The 21,477-nt window shown below is 34.3% G+C and overlaps 1 protein-coding gene across 1 annotated transcript in view; it reads right to left on the reverse strand.

Annotated features, from left to right (window-relative positions):
* Positions 1 to 21,477, reverse strand: part of pkib (protein kinase (cAMP-dependent, catalytic) inhibitor beta) — a 33,327-nt gene that overhangs the window by 3,763 nt on the left and 8,087 nt on the right. The window contains exon 2 of the mRNA XM_051138768.1: positions 563 to 731. Coding sequence (XP_050994725.1) covers positions 563 to 707 — 145 coding nt within the window. The 5' untranslated portion in view covers positions 708 to 731. The remainder of the gene's footprint in view (positions 1 to 562; positions 732 to 21,477) is intronic.

Consider the following 21,477-nt stretch of genomic DNA (forward strand, 5'->3'; position numbering starts at 1 on the left):
CCTTTTATTGCAAGCACATACAGTGCTGTTGAGATCAAAATATTACATACACCTTGCAGAATCTGCAAAATGTTAATTATTTTAGCAAAATAAGAGGGATCATACAAAATGTTATTTTTTTATTTAGTACTGACCTGAATAAGATCATTTACATAAAAGACATTTACACATAGTCCACAAGAGAAATTAATAGTTGAATTTATAAAAATGACCCTGTTCTGAAGTTTACATACACTTGATTCTTAATACTTCGTTGAATACTCTGGTGTTTTTTTTTATTAGTGATAGTTGTTCATGAGTCCCTTGTTTGTCCTGAACAGCTAAACTGCCTGCTTTTTTGTAAACGTCTTTTATGTGAAATATCTTATTCAGGTCAGTACTAAATAACAAATAACATGCATTTTGTATGATCCCTCTTATTTTGGTAAAATAATTAACATTTTGCAGATTCTGCAGGTGTATGTAAACTTTTGACCTCAACTGTACTTTTGATTATTGCCATATACATTAAGACTAATGGACATATAACAAGCTCAGCTGAACAAAAGACAATATACAATACCTCCTACTGAAAGCTCGGCTAGTTTATCAGGTAGGTCGGCAGCTCCAGGACCAGCCGTGGAACCTAGAATATCTGGCAATGCATTCCGCCGGCCAGTCCTGCCCGTGGCTGCAAAGTCAGAGACAACAGGTTCCACATCAGTCATCTCTGGTGGTCTTCATAGCATCATCTGAAACAAACCAAACAGAATGCACATGATCAGTGACTGACATATGAGGGTTAAACTACAGGATTGTTTTTTAGCAGTTCTACACATGGGTTAACAGAACAAAAAAATATTCAATTTAATAAACTCAGAGATTTGGTTTGTAGAACTTCAAGGGACAGTTCACCCAAAAATGATTTACAAACCCTCATTCTAGGTGTATATGACTTTCTGCTTCAGACGAATACAATAAAAATTATATTGATAAATGTCCTGCCTCTTCCAAGCTTTATAATGTTAGTGAATGGATGTTGAGATTTTGAAATCCAATAAATTGCATCCATCCATCATAAAAAGTGCTCCACACGGCTCCAGGGAGCATTTGTGTACAAAAAATATCCATATTTAAAACTATAAACAATAACTGACTAACTGTCGTACGCGCGTTCCAGAGAAAGTGGCAATTCAGCAGATAACGTAGGACGTAGGCGTAGCATAAGCTCCGATGAGAACCCAGTTTTGTTTACAGCAGGGGTGTCAAACTCAGTTCCTGGTGGGCCGCAGCCCTGCAGAGTTTTGTTCCAACCTTGCTCCAACACACATACTATGCAGTTTTCAATTAAGCCTCACGGACTTTATTAGTTGGATCAGGTGTGTTTAATTAGGGTTGCATCTAAGCTTTTGACACCCCTGGTTTACAGCAAAGGAAAACTAGTCTCCTCTTGGCTTATATCAAAATCCTCCAATATTTTTCTATACAAATCCTTGCTTTGTACTTCTAATTCATGTAATATTAATATTTTTCTTACACTTAAGTGCACTGATTCGCTTTGGAAGTCCTTTATTAACCCCTGGAGCTGTGTGGAGAACTTTTTATGATGGATGGATGCACTTTATTGGACTTCAAAATCTCAACAGCCATTCACTGCCATTATTAGGAGCCAGGACTTTTTTAAATATAACTCCGACTGTATTCGTCTGAAAGAAGAAAGACGTATTCTCTGTGATTAGTAATACAAAATAACATAACCAGCTTGTTTACAACTTGAGTTTTACATTCTCTAACTTTGGAGTGTTTTTTAGCCTGTTGCTGTATGAACAAATTAATATTCAGACTTACTAAGCCATGTCAGTATGAATTAATATCCATATTTAATAAGCCATGTCAGTGTGAATCAGCATCATTTTGGGCAGTGGACTAATAGAAACTGATGATAGCTGTCCTCTATCATTGAGTACAACAGGAGTAGCAGCGTCAAAATACGCAGAGCTTTTCTTTACTGCATCTCTAGTGAGACTGTCCTCCTCTCCAGGGTGACTGAACCAAGTCGCTGACTACTCCTTATCTCCCCACACACCACACACCCTGCTTACCTTCAGTCCCATGACAACATCCCTCATAATTTCCGCACTGCATTGTCACTAAAAGGCCTAACCGTGCACTGGGTTTCACATACACCATTCTGTACGTCTCATTCAGTCGACCACACTATGCAAGACGGAGTGGATTGGAGGAATTTGGCCAGCGTCCCTTCTGGGATATACACTGTGTCAAGGAGGATTGCAAATTGTGCTGGCAGTACAAGACACAATTTCCAAACCACTCTGCAATGCCTTCAATCAGCAGAAATGCCTGATTGGACTTTAGTTAAGTGATTCTTTAGTCTGTGCTTCGTTGAATCAGATGTGACTGTACACATAGCTCGCGGGGGGAAATTCACTACTGGAAAGGGCAGAAGGGAATGTGCGAACAGACTGACTGATAAATTGCACTGTCAGCCTAATGAAAAGGCCTTTATTCTTATCCTAAAAAACAGATGGCTTTCCTTATCAGATAAAATATATGACTCAAAAAAACAATGATAATATCTGGTTAGTCCAATCTCGAGATTTTATGAGAAACATCCTGATAACTAATCAATATATTTATACATTTAAAAATAGTTTCACCACGTCTGACAGTATTTTTCTCTTCTCCAAAAAATCCATATCCTGCCCGGTTGAAACCATTATTACTAATTAGATGGCGCCACTGTAGCTCAATCATAAAAATTTCCAATCGATTTTCATCCCTGCTTCACCGGTGCTAAATTTAATTGAATCAAAACATCACTTTTGCTAATGAGAGCTATTTAGTTGGATTCAACCTGGCTTTTTTTTTTACATATTCAAACTGGCCAGCAGAGGGCATGCATTGCTTCCATCTAAACTGAGTTTTCATATATATATTTTGTTTTATTGCAAAGATGCAAAGATTTCTCTATATTCAGTGATGGACTGTCATAGTTATTTTTGCACCCTTCAGATTTATGAGCCAAGTGTATTATAAATGCAACTTCAAAAAAGAAAATTGTATTCCTGGAAAAAATCATTGGTATTTTCATTTTATTAATATTATTAATTGTTATCATTTATTATTTTATCATTTTATAATATTATTTTGAATTAATTTTATTTTTATATTTATTTTTTTATTTTAGTAATTTTATGTGTTTTGTGATTTTTATTAGTTCTGCTTTAATTTATTTTATTAACATTTTATACAATTTGTTAAAATAGTTTTAGATAATAACACTGGATTAAGTTGCATAATTATTTTAAGTAAAAAAAAATCATGTTTAAATTCATTTTTAAATTTGGTCAGTCGAACTGAGACTCATGTTGCTTGTTATGTAATGCTGTTATGTGTCTGGTGATTGTTATTACATATTTTATTTTGCTTTAATGTATTTTATTTCAATTTTTGTAATTTTATTACTTCAGATTAAATCTATTTCAGCTCATTTTAGTTACAGTTTTAAATATTTAATATTTATAATACTTTTATTTAATTTTCTATTTCATTTACAATTTTTATAAATAGGTTTATAATTATTTTGGGTAAAAAAATCATGTTTAAGTTTGGTCAATCAAACTGAGTCTCATGTAGCTTTTGTTATGTAATGTTGTTATGTGTTTTGTGATTGTTATTACTTTTATTTTTTCAAAATATTTTATTTTGCTTTGTTTTATTTCAATTTTTGCAACTTATTTCAGCTAATTATCAAAGCAACATTTTTAATTTTAGTTTTAAATATGCAATTTAATATTTATAATTATTTTATTTAACCTTTTTCATTTACAATTTTGTAATTATTTTAGGTAAAAAAAAATCACATTTACATTTGGACAGTCGAACCAATCTTATTTCCCACAGGAAAAAAGCGATATGAGATATTTTTCCTGTGGGGAATAAAATGGATTATCAAAATGTCAAAGCTGTTCTTGCACGGTAATCACTCACAATCATGTTCTGCTGCAATTTTGCTTGATATATTATTAATAAAATTACACATCAGGTCAGGATTGGAACCTGAGGCATCTTGCACATTACATAAAAACCTCTAGATGAACCCATCTCACACTTTTGCACAGGACTACATGATGTTAAAACTGTTTTCTCCTTTAGTCATGTCTTGTCTTGCCAAGGGCATCATGTGTGCCAGGACTGCACTGGTGCTCTCAAAAATGAATATGTGCATGACGCCTCTGCATGCTGCCATCATAAATAAATGTAACATCAATCAAACTGTATCTTTTCAGCTTCTTCATATTTTCATCTGCTCATTCTTATTCTTATTTCTCTGTAAACCTGAACACCGCTCCTTAAACACGGGCTGACCACTAGACTAACGTCTATTTCGTATGTTACTCTCTTTCACATTTTGTGAAATGAATGGTTCCTGTGCTTTTGGGTCAGTAGTGGTAAAACCCTTGGCTGGAGGTCTAGTAATGAAGAAAACACTGTTGCTAGGAAATGTGACAGACTTGAATGGCTTCAGCGCGTATTGTTTGGTTGGCTCCTGATGCAGAAAGATATATGGGACACCAAATCATCTGAGACATCTGCTGCCACTGCAACAGCCTAATCTTACTGAATAAAGGAGGCTAGACTGAAAGCACAAAGACTCATAAAGAGAAAAAATAAATTATCATTAAACTTGATGTCAGCATGAAATTCAAATTGAGCCCATGCTTTTAATTAAATAAGTCTTGTTCTTATTATATCTAGAACAAAAATCTAAACATCCTTAAAGGGGTCATCGGATGCCCATTTTCCACAAGTTGATATGATTCTTTAGGGTCTTAATGAAAAGTCTATAATATACTTTGGTTAAAAATTCTCAATGGTAGTGTAAAACAACACCTTTTTACCTTGTCAAAATGAGCTCTGCAAAAATCATCCCTTTCTGAGGGATTGTTTCTTTAAATGCAAATGAGCTCTGCTCGCCCCGCCCCTCTCTTCTCTCTGTGGAGTGACAAGCCTGTTTGCTTTAGCCGCATTTAGCCATGTTTAGCCACCAAACTTGCTAACTAGCACGCTATTAGGAAAGGTAATTGCAGAGATTCATAAAAAAAACCCTTATACTCACTTCTGCTGTGAGTGAAACTGGATCACGAATGATTTGCGCGAACATAGACGCATTTATGTAGATCAGGAGGTGCATTCCATTCACAAACAAACGTAATCCACTGCATGTTCAGCGGCTCAGATGTCGGGGGTAAATTATCACCACTATGTTCATTATTACATCCAGCAACACAACACCTCAATCGCTCAATCGGAGATATTCTTGTCTAACTTATATCCCTGCTCCGGCATCGAAACAATGGAGGTCGGACTGTTACAGCTGATCTGAGGTAAGACGCTCATGTCAATCAACTATCATGGGAGCGGCCTCTGTGGGTTCAAACAACGTGCAAAGTCAACTTTGCATCCGATGACCCCTTTAAATCAAGATTTACTTGAGAAGAAAATTTGCTTATGATTACACATGCATACTTACATTTTCAGATAATATATCTTTATATTCCATTTGCAGATTTCTTGTTTAAAGCATACATTTAATTAGATTTATTCTTAAAAAAAGAAAGACAACTACTTAAAATATCTCAAACTATATAAAAAGTATAAATACACTACCACCAGTCAAAAGTTTTTGAACAGTAAGATTTTTTTTTAAGTGTCTTCTGCTCACAGAGCTTGCATGTATTTGATCCAAAGTACAGCAAAAACTTTTAAAGATGTATACTATTTAAAATAACAGTTTTTTATTTGAATATACTTTAAAATTTACTTTATTCCTGTGATTTCATAGCTGAATTTTTAGCGTCATTACTCCAGTCACATGATCTTTCAGAAATCATTCTAATGTTCTGATTTGCTGCTCAAATAACATTTATTATTATTATTACGCTGAAAAAAGTGGAGTAGAATTTTTTCAGCTTTATTTGATGAATAGAAAGTAGAAGAACAGCATTAATCTAAAATAGAAATCTTTTGCAACATTATAAATGTCTTCATCATCACTTTTGATCAATTTAAAGCATCCTTGCTAAATAAAAGTATTAATTTCTATCATCTTTATCTTTGATCTTTGGATCTTTCTATTCATCAATGAATTCTAAAAAATGTACTCAACAGTTTTGAATATTGATAATAATAATACATTTCCTGAACAACAAATCATCATATTAGAATGATTTCTAAAGGATCATGTGACACTGAAGACTGGAGTAATGATGCTGAAAATTCAGCTTTGATCACAGGAATAAATATGTAAAATATATTAAAATATGTAAAATATATTAAAATAGAAAGCAGTTATTTTAAATAGTAAAAATATTTCACAATATTACTGCTTTTGCTGTTCTTTGGATCAAATAAATACAAGCTTGGTGAGCCGAAGAGGCTTCTTTAAAAACATTAAAAAGTCTTACTGTTCAAAAACTTTTGACTGGTAGTGTATATATACATTTCAGTAAATTTAAAAATACATCTTAGCTAATTTATGTTGTTTTAGGGATGTTTAGATATTAAAAAAATATTTATTTTACAAAACATTTATTTTTCATTTAATGACCCCAAACATTCTTATATTTTCATGTATCCCCTTCAACAACATGACTATCTCATTACAAATCTGTATGCACCAAAAAAAAAACAACAACAACAACAACAACAACTACTTAATACACAAATATATGTTATTTAAAAATAGAAATGTTATTCCAAAGGATGCTGATGTCACTACAATGAATTGAATTGTAATTTAATAAATCTATATAAAAAAGTACATGCTCACCAGCTGGTTCAACAGCTTTATGTTTTAAGAGCAGTAAGCTGGAGTAGATGCACAAGTGCAAATATGCAAAGAAAAACTTTTGTTTTCTGTTCCACAACGACATAACTGCCTAAACAGATGGTGTACCATCATAAGTAGGTGCTCCAAAGGAGGGGCAGATATTCACCAGCTGGATTAAGAAATTAATCAAACCAAGCACCACCGGTGTGCTGCACTTTTTCAGAGCGCTTTTCCATAGCTATTTATAGACTCACCTTGTTGTCACCTGTGACACTTAAGTCTGCTCTGCCCTACTCAATCCCTGGATCAGACGCCACTAAAATCGATGCATACTGTGACTTATAATGACACTACAGTACAAAGGCTCCTCATGTTTAAGTAAGCTCTTCGCACAGTGCTCAGTGATGAGACTCTATCAGTAATCATCTGGCTGGAAATGACACTCTCACCAGCAGGCTTCCACAGCAATGATAATTGATCTGGTCCCTCGCAAATGATGCCAGCTGGCTGGACCAGCCACTGCTGGACGAGACCACCAAAAGATAACATCTCAGCATGCTGTTGATGAGTTTTGGGCACGAGTGTTCATTTTTCAGTTCTTTTGTTTTAATCACAGTTTTCATTGACAAATAGGGGGACTCATATGCAACTATTACAGAAGGGTCAAATGCTCACTGATGCTCCAGAAGGAAAAACCATGCATTAAGGTCATCGGGGGGGGGGGGAGACTTTTGAACAGAATGGAGATGTGTACATTTTTTCATTTTCAGAGGCTACAGAAGATAGTTACATGTTTCCCAGAAGACAAAATAATCTCAATTTACTCAGATCTTGATTAAATTCAAAACGTTTTCAACCCCGGCTCTAAACGCATTGTGTTTTCTTCTGGAGCATCAGTGAGTGTTCTATTCTGTAATGAGTCCCTCAGTTGCCCTCAGTGTGAAAAGATGGATCTCAAAATCATACAGTCATTATTGGAAAGGGTTCAAATACACAATAAAACTGGAAAACCAAAGAATTTATGGGACCTGAAGGATTTCTCTGAAGAACAGCAGGCAGTTTAACTGTGGATCATTCAGGTAAGAACACAGTATTAAGAATCAAGGGCATGTAAACTTTTGAACAGGATTTTTATTTTTTTATTTTTAATATAAATCCAACTATTATTTTTCTCTTGTGGACTATATGTAAACATCTTTTATGTGCAATATCTTATTCAGGTCAGTACTAAATAAAAACATGCATTTTGTATGATCCCGCTTATTTTGATAAAATAACATTTTTAATGATTCTGAAAGGGGGGTGTAAACTTTTGACCTCAACTGTGTGTAATCAATATTTTGTCATAAGCAATGCAGGTGTTTTGTAGTTGAATGTAAAAGTTAAAATAAGAGTCTGCATTTTCTCCTGACATCAAACCTACTGAGGACACAGTGGATTAGTTTTGGTTTTTTTGGTAACGTGCCTCCGAATACACAAAAAATGGAAGAAAGGGGCAGGGTGAGTAGTAGCTCATTATTATTTAAAGAGCCATGCACCAAAACAGGTTGAAGCATTACTAGACAGCACTGTAAGCTGGTAAGAACATCTTTACTCTGTGCTCAACGTGTTCAACAAGACAAACGTCCGGTACACCCAGGTTAGTATGACGTAACACAACAAATTACGTATTACAACACAGGTCGCATTGAACAGAGCTGTTTCGGCAAAGTAAAAAGGGTGTTTTATACGACCAATGAGGAATTTTAACCACAGTATTTCACGGAAGACCCTAAAGAATCAAACCTTATCATAACTTGGGGAAAATGAGCATCCAATGTTCTGTGAACACTGTAGAAATATTGCTAATTTGACTTTATGCTTAAATCAAATTACTGAAATGTTGAACTCTATATTGTCAATAACGTTGTGGCGTATGAAGCACTGCACACACAGAAATCACCTTTAAAGCAGGTTGCTATAAATACACACAACCTAACCCCCTGTATTTTGGGGTCTGTACACTTTTACTGTTATGATCATGTGTTTTGAATTCACATGTTATTTTTGCCAGACTATAAAAAGGAGAAACACATGGGAGAAGTGGAAAGCACCCATTTACTTTAAAAACTATTTTTGGCTTGTCAAAGTTTAATTTTAGCATAACAGATGTAATGGCTGTTATATAAAAGCAAATTTATCCAGGTCTAAACATTTATGATGCATAGGTGATTTAGCAACATGTAAACCATGCAAATCTTTTAGCTAAATATTAGCCTGAATTGGTCAGATAACTATTTTTTTTCCAAAATACCAGCTATGGGGCAAAGTGAGCCAAATGCTGTGGTGAGCCAACACTTTATCATACCCCACCATAAGGCACCGAAGTTAAGTTAAATATCTGAAGTACAAACTGGATTGCATGTTAATGTGATATTACGCAGCTGGTTTAGTTTATCATATATACATATTATTTGTAGTTTATTTGATAGGGACAATGTACAAGTGCACCAAATCCTTCTCTGAGAACCAGTAGATGTTTTTCATGACATTATAAAATATATCCCTAATGGGGACTATAGGTGGAACTTGATTATTAAACTTGATTATTAAGTTAAAGAGGTAAATTGTCTTTAAAATTTCAGTCAGATTCAGTCAGATGGTCAGTTTTCACCCAGATGGTTCATCTTACCCACTGACTCGGGTCAACTTACCCCTAACCTGGGGTAAACTGAGCCACAGGAACACTTTTTTTTATAAGAAGCCATAATTTTAGAACCCTTGTCATAGATACATTCTGATAATTTAAAAGGATAGAAAACATCCTGAAATTACTTAGATACTTTTATTATACTTTTGCCTCATTTTCTCTTATCTTGAGGACCACATAAGTAAATAATGGCTCATCTTACCCCACTCTCCCCTATCTGTCACTCAGCCACAATTCTCTCGGCTGGGAAGAGCTCTGCCACCTGAGTCAGACAACTTAGCAACCAGCACCAGAATGAGCAACAAGGGCAGCAGCTTGCTCTGCGAGGTTGAGCCCTCTCGTGAACCCATGCAACAGAGATTTGCGCCAAAAGCAGCACAGCTGCTACCATGCACACCTGTGCTCATGTCTCGATAGGCATTTACCATGTTTACCAGTAGCAGCCCCACAGAGACATCTGTGTCTGGTCAAAACCTCCAAAACAATCTGTTTAGACATGCACTTACTGCAATAAAAACGGAGGTGTGTTTTTTTTTCATATATTAAAAATATAGCAGCGTGCAAAAATGCTTGTATTCAGCATGTACGCCAGATGTGAACTTTATGCACAAAAATGTGCTAAATATAAACAGGCATTACTTTAAATGTCATGACAAACAAGGTTAATCCAGTCTTAATCTGTGTACTGCCCAGTAACAAGCTTTAAAATAGCCAGAACAGAAGGGCTGAGGTGTTTCTTCCCTTGACTATTTTCATTTCTGCACACTTACAGCTAATTTTCTGCTTTAGATATTCAATCTGTGCTTCAATACAAAAAATTATAATGACATTCCCTCTCATGGACAGCACTGCAGAGAGCATGAATGAAATGGAAAAACGTGACTGAAATAAAAAGCAAAAATGCTAAACACATGTGCAGTCAAGTTAAATCTCCTTGTATTATAAGGCCTATTTTAAGCATGCCATTATATGGATAAAATGGGCTGTTTTTACAAACATGAACATGAGGGATTATACATAAAGAAAAAAACGATATGGTTATGATTTGCTTTTGATTTTTTTACAGGAATAATTTACTTGCAAATGAAACACCACATGTCGTTCCAAAACTGAATGACTTTCTCTCGCCTGTGAAACACGAAAGGTGAATTTGATAATCCTGGCCACTATAATTACAAAGAAGCATCATAAAAGTAGTCTATATGACTCATAGACTATTTTCCAAGACCTCTACAATCACACAATAGCTTGTGTGTCTGACATTTAAGAAATTATTCACTGAAATTTTGTCATCCAATGTTCTTTGCAATTTCATGAAAAAATTAACATCTGGTTTAGGAACCAGTCATGAAGTTTTTTCTAAATCATTTCAACATATCAGTCTGATCCAATTCACAAAACCAGTCACTTCAGGACAAAATACTAGTCCATAATCCATAATAATGCTTCTTCTGTTAAAAAAAAAAAAAAAAAAAGATGTCCATCCTCAACATCAAAATCTTCTAATACATTTGTTCAGAATTGATTTGAATTTGTAAATCATGCTTGATCTTTGTATATTTCTCTCCTGATTCAGACAAGACACATTTTTCCATTGGAGAACGCAATAAAATGTATGTATGATGGACTGGAGTTGTGGATTACTTATGGATTATTGTGATTTTTTATCAGCTGTTTGGACTTTTATTCCGACGGCACCCATTTACTACAGTGGAGCCATTGGTGAACAAGTGATGTAATGCTAAAGCTATGTTAAATCTGTTCCAAAGAAGAAACAAACTCATCTATATCTTGGTTGACCTGAGGGTGAGTAAATCTGCAAATTCTCATTTTTGGGTTAACTATTCCTTCAAACAGACTCTTATTTTGTATTGTACTTTATTCAAGCATCATAGCATTTATCATAAATCAACAGCACTCAATTGTGAGTAAGTATTCAACATCTTGATTTGCTTAATGAAGCACCACTTTAATACTATAATTGCTCATTGAAAGTGTACTTAGTTCACATTTAGAGGGTTAATTAAAAATTAAAAAACACTTAAGTCAGCTAATGAATATTAGTACAGGAGAAAAAAATCCAAATACCCAGGGCCCCTCTAGGCCTTTGTCCAGGCATACAGAATGCGAGTGGGAAAACATAGCTGGATTTTCCAAATATCTCCACTCTGAGAACCAAGGACAAGAGCTTGATTTCATCTTCAACTCAACTTCTATTTGGCCTTGACAGTCTGCAACAAGAAAACCCAACCTTGTAGAGCATGACTTGACAAGAAGCAAAAGTAGCTCTCAGTGCCATTGACGGCAGTGGAAAATAAATAGCTTGTTTGTGATTGGCCGCACTAGGTTATGTAATAAAAGCACTGCTTTTGACGGCTCCTGAGGACAGAGCAAAACTGAGTCAGAGGAGCTGTTTGAGGAGGAGAGATGTCATGCATGTTATGCACAGTCTCCCAGCACCTAACATTTAAAGGTCTTGTCTATTTACTCGCTCATCTGTTCAGCCTGGCTAATGATGGTAATGGCACAGTATCTGCCAATCAATACGAGTGAGAACAATGTGGCAGTTGACCTACAGCAGCATGGGCTAGTGCGATAAGCCGGTGAGAAAGCAGCTTGTCTCATTTGATGGTGCTGCATCGTGCGGAGGTGTTTATTTTTGTGCATTTCCCCTCTCTGGGATTTTGTAAGGTCAAACGATGGAAGGACAGCTAGCAATTTGTCAAGCGCAATGACCCGAAGCTGACGCTATAGCGTAAAGATGTTGACTTGCTGGGTCTGGATGGACTGTTAACATTTGCATGAGGAACACAAATGCATCACTCATGAAGTCATAAAGTGTAACAATCTATGGTAAAATGTAATGTATTAACAAAACCCCATTACAATGGTGCTTATGTAGTTCTTCTTCACATAAAAATATTGCCATCCATTTGGTTTACAGTTTTAACATAAACAAACACAGACTAATATAGCCAACGTGACACATATTTATCAATAAAACAAGGTAAGAAACAAGTCAGATTTCTGTTCTGTTTTCATATGAAACTCATATTTTTAAAATGCATTTATCTAACCTGCTAAATTGTTTTATTTTTTTTTTTATTTTAGTTTTTTCTGTTTTAATTTTTATAGACTATTAAAAAATCATGTCTAATTAATTGAAATCATGAAACAGCAATTTATTAAAAGTTCAACAAAAATTTATTTATTTAAGGTCTTATGAAATACGTTTATTTTTTCCTCAAATTCAGTTTTATTTTGACCAAATTCTGTTTTCCATTAATTTTCTGGATTCTATTTTAATGGTTTCAATAAACTAATAATCAAGCATCTCTAATTAATTGATTTCATATAAAAATATTATTTATTTATTTATTTATTCTGAAATACTGTTTTTTTTTCTGTATTTATTTATTTATTTTTTATTTTTTTTTTGGTAAATAAATTCTGGTAAATAATTTTTCTGGTAAATTTTCCTTAACCAATAATATTTTAATAATGATTTTATTATTAATAGTAGTACTATTATTACATTATGTAATGTATTTATGTCACAGTTTCTTCAAGTTAAACCGAACTTTTATTTTGACAGGTTGCTCTGAAGACCTTTAAGTTTCTGTTTGTATATGATATGACCGTAGTTTTTCTCAAACAAAACAGTAAAATGCTCATGAAGTGACTTTAAGTGATTTCAATGTAAAAAAAAAAACAATCAAAAATGTACAATCGAATCCTGGCATGCATTATTATTTACTGTATTTATATGAATATTTAGAATATTAATTACTAATTTGTTACTGGAAAACTGTCTTTTGAATTTTGTTGGTTTAATACTGTCTGCTGCCAAAGTTTCACTGCAAAAAAATAAAAAATAATTTTTTATTGGAACTTTTTCTATCTTTTTTCATTTTAAGGCAACAGTAAAATCTCTTTACTGTAATTTGCCAACATTTACAATAATTCTTTTGGTAAAAGACTGTATTCAAAGCAACTCACAGTGCATTTAAGATATGACATTATCATGCATTCATTGGGAAATAAACCCATGATCATTTAAGTGAAAGACAAATGTGTGGCTAAATGTTTTTTGAGCTTTTCGTCTGTATTTTATATAGGAAACTGTAGGTGAGAAACGGGGGAATGAGATCAGGACATGACCTGACTCGAACTTAGGTCCCGTGGGCCAAGATCTCTTACATCTCTTGAACATTTGCACAGTGCACTGTCACAACACTGACAAAATACAGTTTGATTGGACACACAGCCTTTAACATCAACAGCAAGCATTTTATGATTATGCGACCCACTTTTGTTGAGAATCGCTGTCCTAGATGGCAGGTACCGCAGCTGCCAAAAAAGAACCATGTGCAGATCCCATAACGAAATAAAAATCTTTCGTAACATTATAAATGCCTCTACCGTCACTTTTGATCATTTTAATGCATCCTTGCTGAATAAAAGGTGTTAATTTCTTTCTAATTATAAAAATGAAACCCAATCAATGTACACTTATTTTTGGGTCTCCCTTATCACAGGTCCCAGGATGAGGTTTGTTATTGTCCTACTCCTGATGAACGTCCTGTAATGTCTTAACCATCACTTATACAACCTACAACAGCTAATAGAACATTGATTAGGGCATTCGTGTCAAACCCAGATAAATCCAAGCAACCTCGGAACCACTGATCCTTAAAAAGGCTGCCTGACCTCCGAACGAGCTTACTGCGGGACTGTCATGACTGTGCGTTTCCGTTCTCAGGAGGCTTACATTGACACAGATAAGTGGATGAGCAGTGAATAGTAGGTCTGCAACGCCACGGTCACTATAGAGACCTCCCTATCCTATTTCTACCCTGATGATAAATGCTATATACTGTATGCTACACACACTCTAGAGCTGGAGGGAATGATGGTATATGGGTATTTCATGCCTGTTTTTTATCTTTTCAGTACAATGAACGTGAATGGGGTTTCAAGCTCTAGAACTGGCAACACATTAACTATTAAATCAGCTCAAAGGTGATCCATATGAAATGTGGGCTATAATCCAAATCTTCTGACATCAAATGATACTATTATGTGAGGAAAAGCACATTCAAATATGGCATTTCAAAACACTTCACACCAGTGATGCTCAGTTGGTTCTCATGTGTCTGGTAACTGATCATGACATGCATATTTGCACATTTAAATCACAAAAATTAGATTTTATTGCTATGGTGGAGTTCTGGTTTTGTTCCTCACACAAAGCTATTTGCAACACCTTTAAAGCATTAGTTGTATGCACTTCTTTTATTTTTAGAGCATGACGTTTTCTTGACTTTCACTTTGAATTGTACTGAAAATATCTCTTTATGAGTCACAAATTTCCATTTTATAAGTTTTTTTTTTAAACTGCAGTGATGCATTATGAATAATCTTTTGGTCTGCATGAAGTCCAAATAAAATGAGAAAATAATCAAATTATAGAAATTAATACTTTTATTTAGCAAGGATGCTTTAAAGTGATTAAAAAGAGCATTTTATTTTCATTTATTTACCAAAATTATTTCAGTAATACATTTAAAATAACTCCTCAAAAAGATTTTGTGCAGACTTTTCAGTCTTATTGAGGGTAGCATTAATGCAGTCCAATAACTGCATTTGATAAAACATTAAAAAAAAAAACAAAAAAAACAAGCAATAACATACTGCATTATTTAAGATTTAGGAGCCATCATAGCCCAACTAAAAAGTTGTGCATCCATAATAGCAGACACTACCAGTCAAAAAGATTTTTAATATTTTTTAAAGAAGTCTCTTCTGCTCACCAAGCCTACATTTATTTGATTCAAAACACAGCAAAAGCAGTGATTTTGTGATTTTTTTTTCTATTTAAAATAACTGCTTTCTACTTGAATACATTTTAAAATGTATTTTATTCCTGTGATCAAAGCTAAATTTTCAGCATCATTACTCCAGTCTTCAGTTTCATATGATCCTTCAGAAATCATTCTGATATGCTGATTTGCTGTTTAAGAAATATTTTTAGCATCATTATCAATATTTAAAACAGTTAAGTACATTTTTTCCAGGATTCTTTGATGAAAGATCAGCATTTATCTAAAATAAAACACTTTTGTAACATTATACACTATACCATTCAAAAGCTTGGAGTCAGTATTCTTTTCTTTTTTTTTTTTTTTTGGAAAGAAATTATAGAAATTAATATTTTTTTATTTAGCAAGGATGCTTTAAATGGATCAAAAGTGATGATAAAGACATTTATAATGTTACAAAAGATTTCTATTTCAGATAAATGCTTTGTATTCATCAATGAAACCTGAAAAATTATACTCAGCTGTTTTGAACATAATAATAATAATAGTTTTTTTGAGCAGTAAATCAGAATAGAATGATTTCTGAAGGATCATGTGACTGGAGTAATGATGCTAAGTTAATAAATTACATTTTAAAATATATTCAAATAGAAAACAGTTATTTTAAACAGCAAAAATATTTCAAAAATATTTTTGTTGTACTTTAGACCAAATAAATGCAGACTTGGTGAGCAGAAGAAACTTAAAAAATCTGACTGTTCAAAAACGTTTGACTGGTAGTGTATAAATCTTACATTTGCACAAAAATATTAATATTAAGGAGTTTTCAGGTTTTCAGCGTTAATGATAATAAGAAATGAAAATATTCTAAACAACAGATATTTAAATTGTAATAATAAAACACAATATTACTGTGTTTTTCTAGAAACAATTTTTGAAATCTTACTGACACCAAACACTTGAACAGTAGTGTATGTGTTTTGTTTTGTTTTTTTATTCCAGCAAAATAACTATATTTGATGTATAATATCTTCAGAAATGACTCACACTATCACAAAAGCTTCTGTTCACACCGCCCACCCTTAATCTTCTCCTTACTGTATGAGGATATGTGACCGCAACATAAATGACCTATGAGATTAGCTCTTTGATTCTTGAGGGGATGTAGGTCAAGACCTCATAACTTCATGGGGGTGTACATAATAAGCCCAGCTGAACATACTGCACCTTTCCTGTCATTCCCATAACTGTCATACAGCTGTGAAAATACCAACACTGTGTGCAAAATACATCTTTGAAAGCACATGATGTAATTCTTGTTTCCTGACAGGATCTCAAGATCTTCCAAATAAATCTGAAAGCACGAAAACTATTTGAGTTGTTCTCGGTCGGGGTATATTTTGATTGATTCTAAGTGAACAAAGCAAACGCCACGATCACACTGTTTTGACACTGCTTTGTTGTGCAGTTTCAGTAACAGATATGATAAAGATTTTGACAGCTATTCCCTGTGCAGATTCAGAGCCATTAAAGCTAGTCTTTCCCAAGTCAAAAGACATCAGCTCTGTTCCAAAATCTGAGAGATGCCTACATAAGTAGCTACACCTTTTCAGGCAGTATCCTAACCATCAGCTGCTCCAATGCTGCCACAAGGGTGTAACTTTGGTTTGAGAAGTGGGAGGACACAAAATGGGGGAAAATATTTTCGATTTGAATCCCATTTCCTGCATCTCTCTCAATATTCAAAGTGCAAATAGAGACCACATTTTTCAACCATGATATATAGCTAAAGACACTAGCCTACATACAAATAACTGCCTAGATATGTCATGTAGCCTAATTTGCGCGCATTGAGTAACAGTTCTCTAACCGCGGGGTATTAAAATTGCTTTTGAATGCATGTGCGGGACTTTGGAAAATGGGGGGACATGTCCCCCTGTCCCCAGTGGAAATTACGCCCCTGTGCTGCCATATAGAATTTTGCCACACCAAGGTGTTTAACAGAACAGCATAATATTACTATATCTCTTTTGTAACGTGAGCACACATACATTGTCTTAAAATGTTGTCTAGATAGGCAGCTCACTACGTTTTAGAACTATTGTGAGGCTGCCTATGGATCTGATATCTTCCATCTTTAGACATACCAGGGGAGAGACCATAAAAAAATATACATGATTCACATACAGAGAAATAACTCGGGTTTTGGAGCTGCTGGTTGTCGTGACTAATTAAAATGTTTGATTTTACACTGAATAACTGAATATTTAAAAAAAACTGAGGTTCAAAACACCAATTAATTCATCATATACCACAGCAGGACATTTTTAAGGCCACATCTTTTTACTTAACAGATTCATAAGCACATCTGAAAATGGTTCAAGTGCTTTCGTTAGCTGTTTTTTATTAGAAAATATGTTGCAGTACAAATTAGTTGTAGAAAGCAGCAGACACAGAGTTTCAAACTTTAGTGCTGAAAATGATCAAATGCAGGTTTGATTGAAATCGATTTGAAGCCTAAATATTTAAAATTATCCGACTCTGTCTTTATTCTTTTAAAGGAGGAGTTCATTTCCAGAACAAAAATGTACAAATAATTTACTCATTATTGGAGATCCGGAAATGTTTCCTCAAAAAACACAATTTCTTTCCGGCTGAAGAAAGAAAGACAAGAACATCTTGACATAGCAAGGTTGTCATGTCAAGATGTTCATGTCTTTCTTTCTTCAGTCGTAATGATCGTGTCGATCCTTGTTCTAATATCCCAGATCATTCACAAACAAAACACCACTTCTCGCAATGCTGGAAACCAGCTGAATACCAATCTGGCAGGCTGGCTAAACTAGCTAAGACTGGTTTAAGTTTGGATTTTCAGCTGGGATACTCATAGCAAATATTTCTACAGAAGGAATCGAAGAGGATTTAATACCATTAATGCTTGAAGGAACTGCCACCACACTACAACTATCAAACAGCTCCAGCTGTGTCAGATAACACAGCTCCAAGCTTTCCCTTGTCACACATTTTTTTATCTCCTCAAACCATTGAAAATGATGTTTTGACTGCAGCATCTCTAAACTTCAAATGCGTCAAAACTTCCTTTCACTGTAAATTATTTAATTTTCAAGATCTAAATAAAGAGTGGTCACTCGTTTGAATATTCCAACACCTTCACCGACACATCTGTGCATGGTGAACAAAGCCAATTAGCGCTGCATTACAGCGACGTCTCCAGCCATACCCATAGATATCAAAGCTGTTTACTGCATCACATCACATGTACGGCCAAAAATAACACGAGCCCAGTCACATCCAATCATCTACAGGGGATCAGATAGCAGCAACAAATTCAAGACGAACTGTAGGTTAGCTGGACAACAAAGGTTTTAATCTCCACCTATTTATAGTAGATGCCAGCCGCTTGAGGGCAAAGCCCATTCGTGTGGGCTAGAAGAACAAAGCGCAGATTACATGTGATTCATCTTCTCACGTTTGAAAAGCAGACCTTAGTTCCCTGCACAGCACATCCCCAGGGAATGATTTTCCCATTGGCTATCTGCCTCCCCAAACAAAGATCGTGCTCAATGACGCAACACTGATGCGCACCGGACGCTGCTGAAATACCAAAGAAAGGCAAAGTGGCATCAATCAGATCTGACATTATCCAAATCTATATTTGGACTGATGATTCAGAACCTGAAGCATTTAACTATACAAGCCATATTGTATATTTCTAGCCCTTTCACAAGCTAGTCGCAGCAGTTGTATCAAATATATCAGAAGTGGCGATGAGTTTTCCAAATGTATTTCAATAAGGACTGATTGCAGTGTTGATCGACGTGATTAGTGGTATTTGCCAAGACAAGAATCACTATTAGTATTCCTCACACATTTCATTCTGCATTTGTGCTGCAAACATGAATGATATCTCAAATTGCACTGTGTGTGCTATTACTTTGATAAGCCATCTAACTTACAATTTCCACCAGGCAGATGATAAAACGGTTCAGAAATCCCATAGGAGGGATCCAGGAACCAAAACATCACAGAGACGGTGGGCTCTTTTGATTTAACTGAGGCAGTTAGCAAAAACCACCTAGCAAATCACTAGGAACACTAGTTAAAGGAGAAGTCCACTTCCAAAACAAAGATTCACATATAATGTACTCATCCCCTTGTCATCCAAGATGTTTATGTCTAAGAAATTGTGTTTTTTTTGAGGAAAACATTTCTGCATTTTTCTCCATATAATGGACTGGTATTGTGCCCCGATTTTGAACTTGCAAAAGGCAGTTTAAATGCGGCTTTAAATGATCCCAAATCCAATTGTAAACAATCCCAGCCGAGGAAGAAGGATCTTATCTAGCGAAACGATCAGTTATTTTCATTAAAAAAATACAATTTAAATACTTTTTAGCCTCAAATGCTCATCTTGTCTTTCTCTCCCTGAACTCTGTGTATTCTGGCATATCAGTCCATTATATGGAGTTTTCCTCAAAAAGTATAATTTCTATACGACTGAAGAAAGAAAGACATGAACATTGTGGATGACAAGGGGATGGATACACTATTTGTAAATTGCTGTTCTGGAAGTGGAGTTCTGGCAAAGTGGATTAGCAAATACTGGGAATGAGACTACAAGCACCACTTACATTTTCTTTGAAAAAAAGTTTAAAATCTAGTTGTACAAAACAGCATTAAAACAGATTCTCACAGTGATGTTCCACTGTGATAAAAAATATATTTGTTCTTTGATTTCATTTTGCAGAACAATTTTTACGCATCTCAAGGGTTTGCTATAACGTCTTTGAACCGGCTTCAACAAACCACTTTGCTGACTCCAACATATGCAGTGTTTTCTTCTGTATATGCGGTAACATAAACAGCAGAAGCAATAAAGTAAATAGACTCTCTTCCTTTCAAAGAACATCTAAGTGAATATGCATGGGAGAGAATTAAAATAAAAAAAACAGCCTTCAATAAAATTAAATCAATTAGGGTAATTTATCTAAAGCTTTATTAAGCAAATCAATATATCCTACACTTAAATGCTCCTAAGCATTAAATTAGTCCATGCTAGCTTTTTTTTTCTAATTATTTTATCAGTAATAGAGTTAGAGGGCTCTTCGCTGTTGCTTGGCACGGATTTTGATGCTGCTACTCCTATACAGTATGAAAACACCTTTGAAAGATTTATGGCAGGCTGTATAGAAAATGGCATGAAAGGAGAGGAAGGCAAAGTAATATTGATCAGTAGCAAAGCAGCCATAAGGAACTAAACCCACAGATGCTTGACCTTCAATCTAGAGCCCTAAAAGTGTTCAAGTATAGAGGAAATATTATCAGATATCCTCACAACGTTTATATCATTATGCTCATTTACACTACCAGTCAAAAGTTTTTGGACAGTAAGATTTTTAATGTTTTTTAAAGAAGTCTCTTCTGGTCACCAAACATGCATTTATTTGATTCAAAGTACAGCAAAAACAGTGAAATTTGGAAATATTTGTACTATTTAAAATAACTGTTTTCTATTTGAATATATTTTAAAATGTAATTTATTTTTGTGATTTCAAAGCTGAATTTTTAGCATCATTACTCCAGTCACATGATCCTTCAGAAATCATACTGATATTCTGATTTGCTGCTCAAAAAACATTTATTATTATTATGTTGAAAACAGATGAGTAAAACTTTTTCAGGTTTCTTTGATGAATAGAAAATTCAGAAGAACAGCATTAATCTATTAAACATTTAAACATTATCAATGTATTTATCATCATGTATTTATAATTTAAAGCATCCTTGCTAAATAAAAGTATTAATTAAAAGAAAAACTCAACCGTTTTAAATATTGATAATAATAATGATAAAAAAGTGTTTCTTGAACAGCAAATCAGCATATTAGAATGATTTCTAAAGGATCATTTGACAGTGAAGACTGGAGTAATGATGCTGAAAATTTTGCTTTGAAATTACGGGAATAAATTACATTTTATAGAAATGCTTTCAAATAGAAAGCAGTTATTTTAAACAGAAAAAAAAAAAAATCACAAAATTACTGCTTTTGCTGTGTTTTGAATCAAATAACTGCAGGCTTGGTGAGCAGAAGAGACTTCTTTAAAAAACATTAA

The sequence above is a fragment of the Labeo rohita genome, chromosome 20 (genome assembly GCF_022985175.1).
Source record: "Labeo rohita strain BAU-BD-2019 chromosome 20, IGBB_LRoh.1.0, whole genome shotgun sequence".
NCBI classification, from domain to species: Eukaryota; Metazoa; Chordata; class Actinopteri; order Cypriniformes; family Cyprinidae; genus Labeo; species Labeo rohita.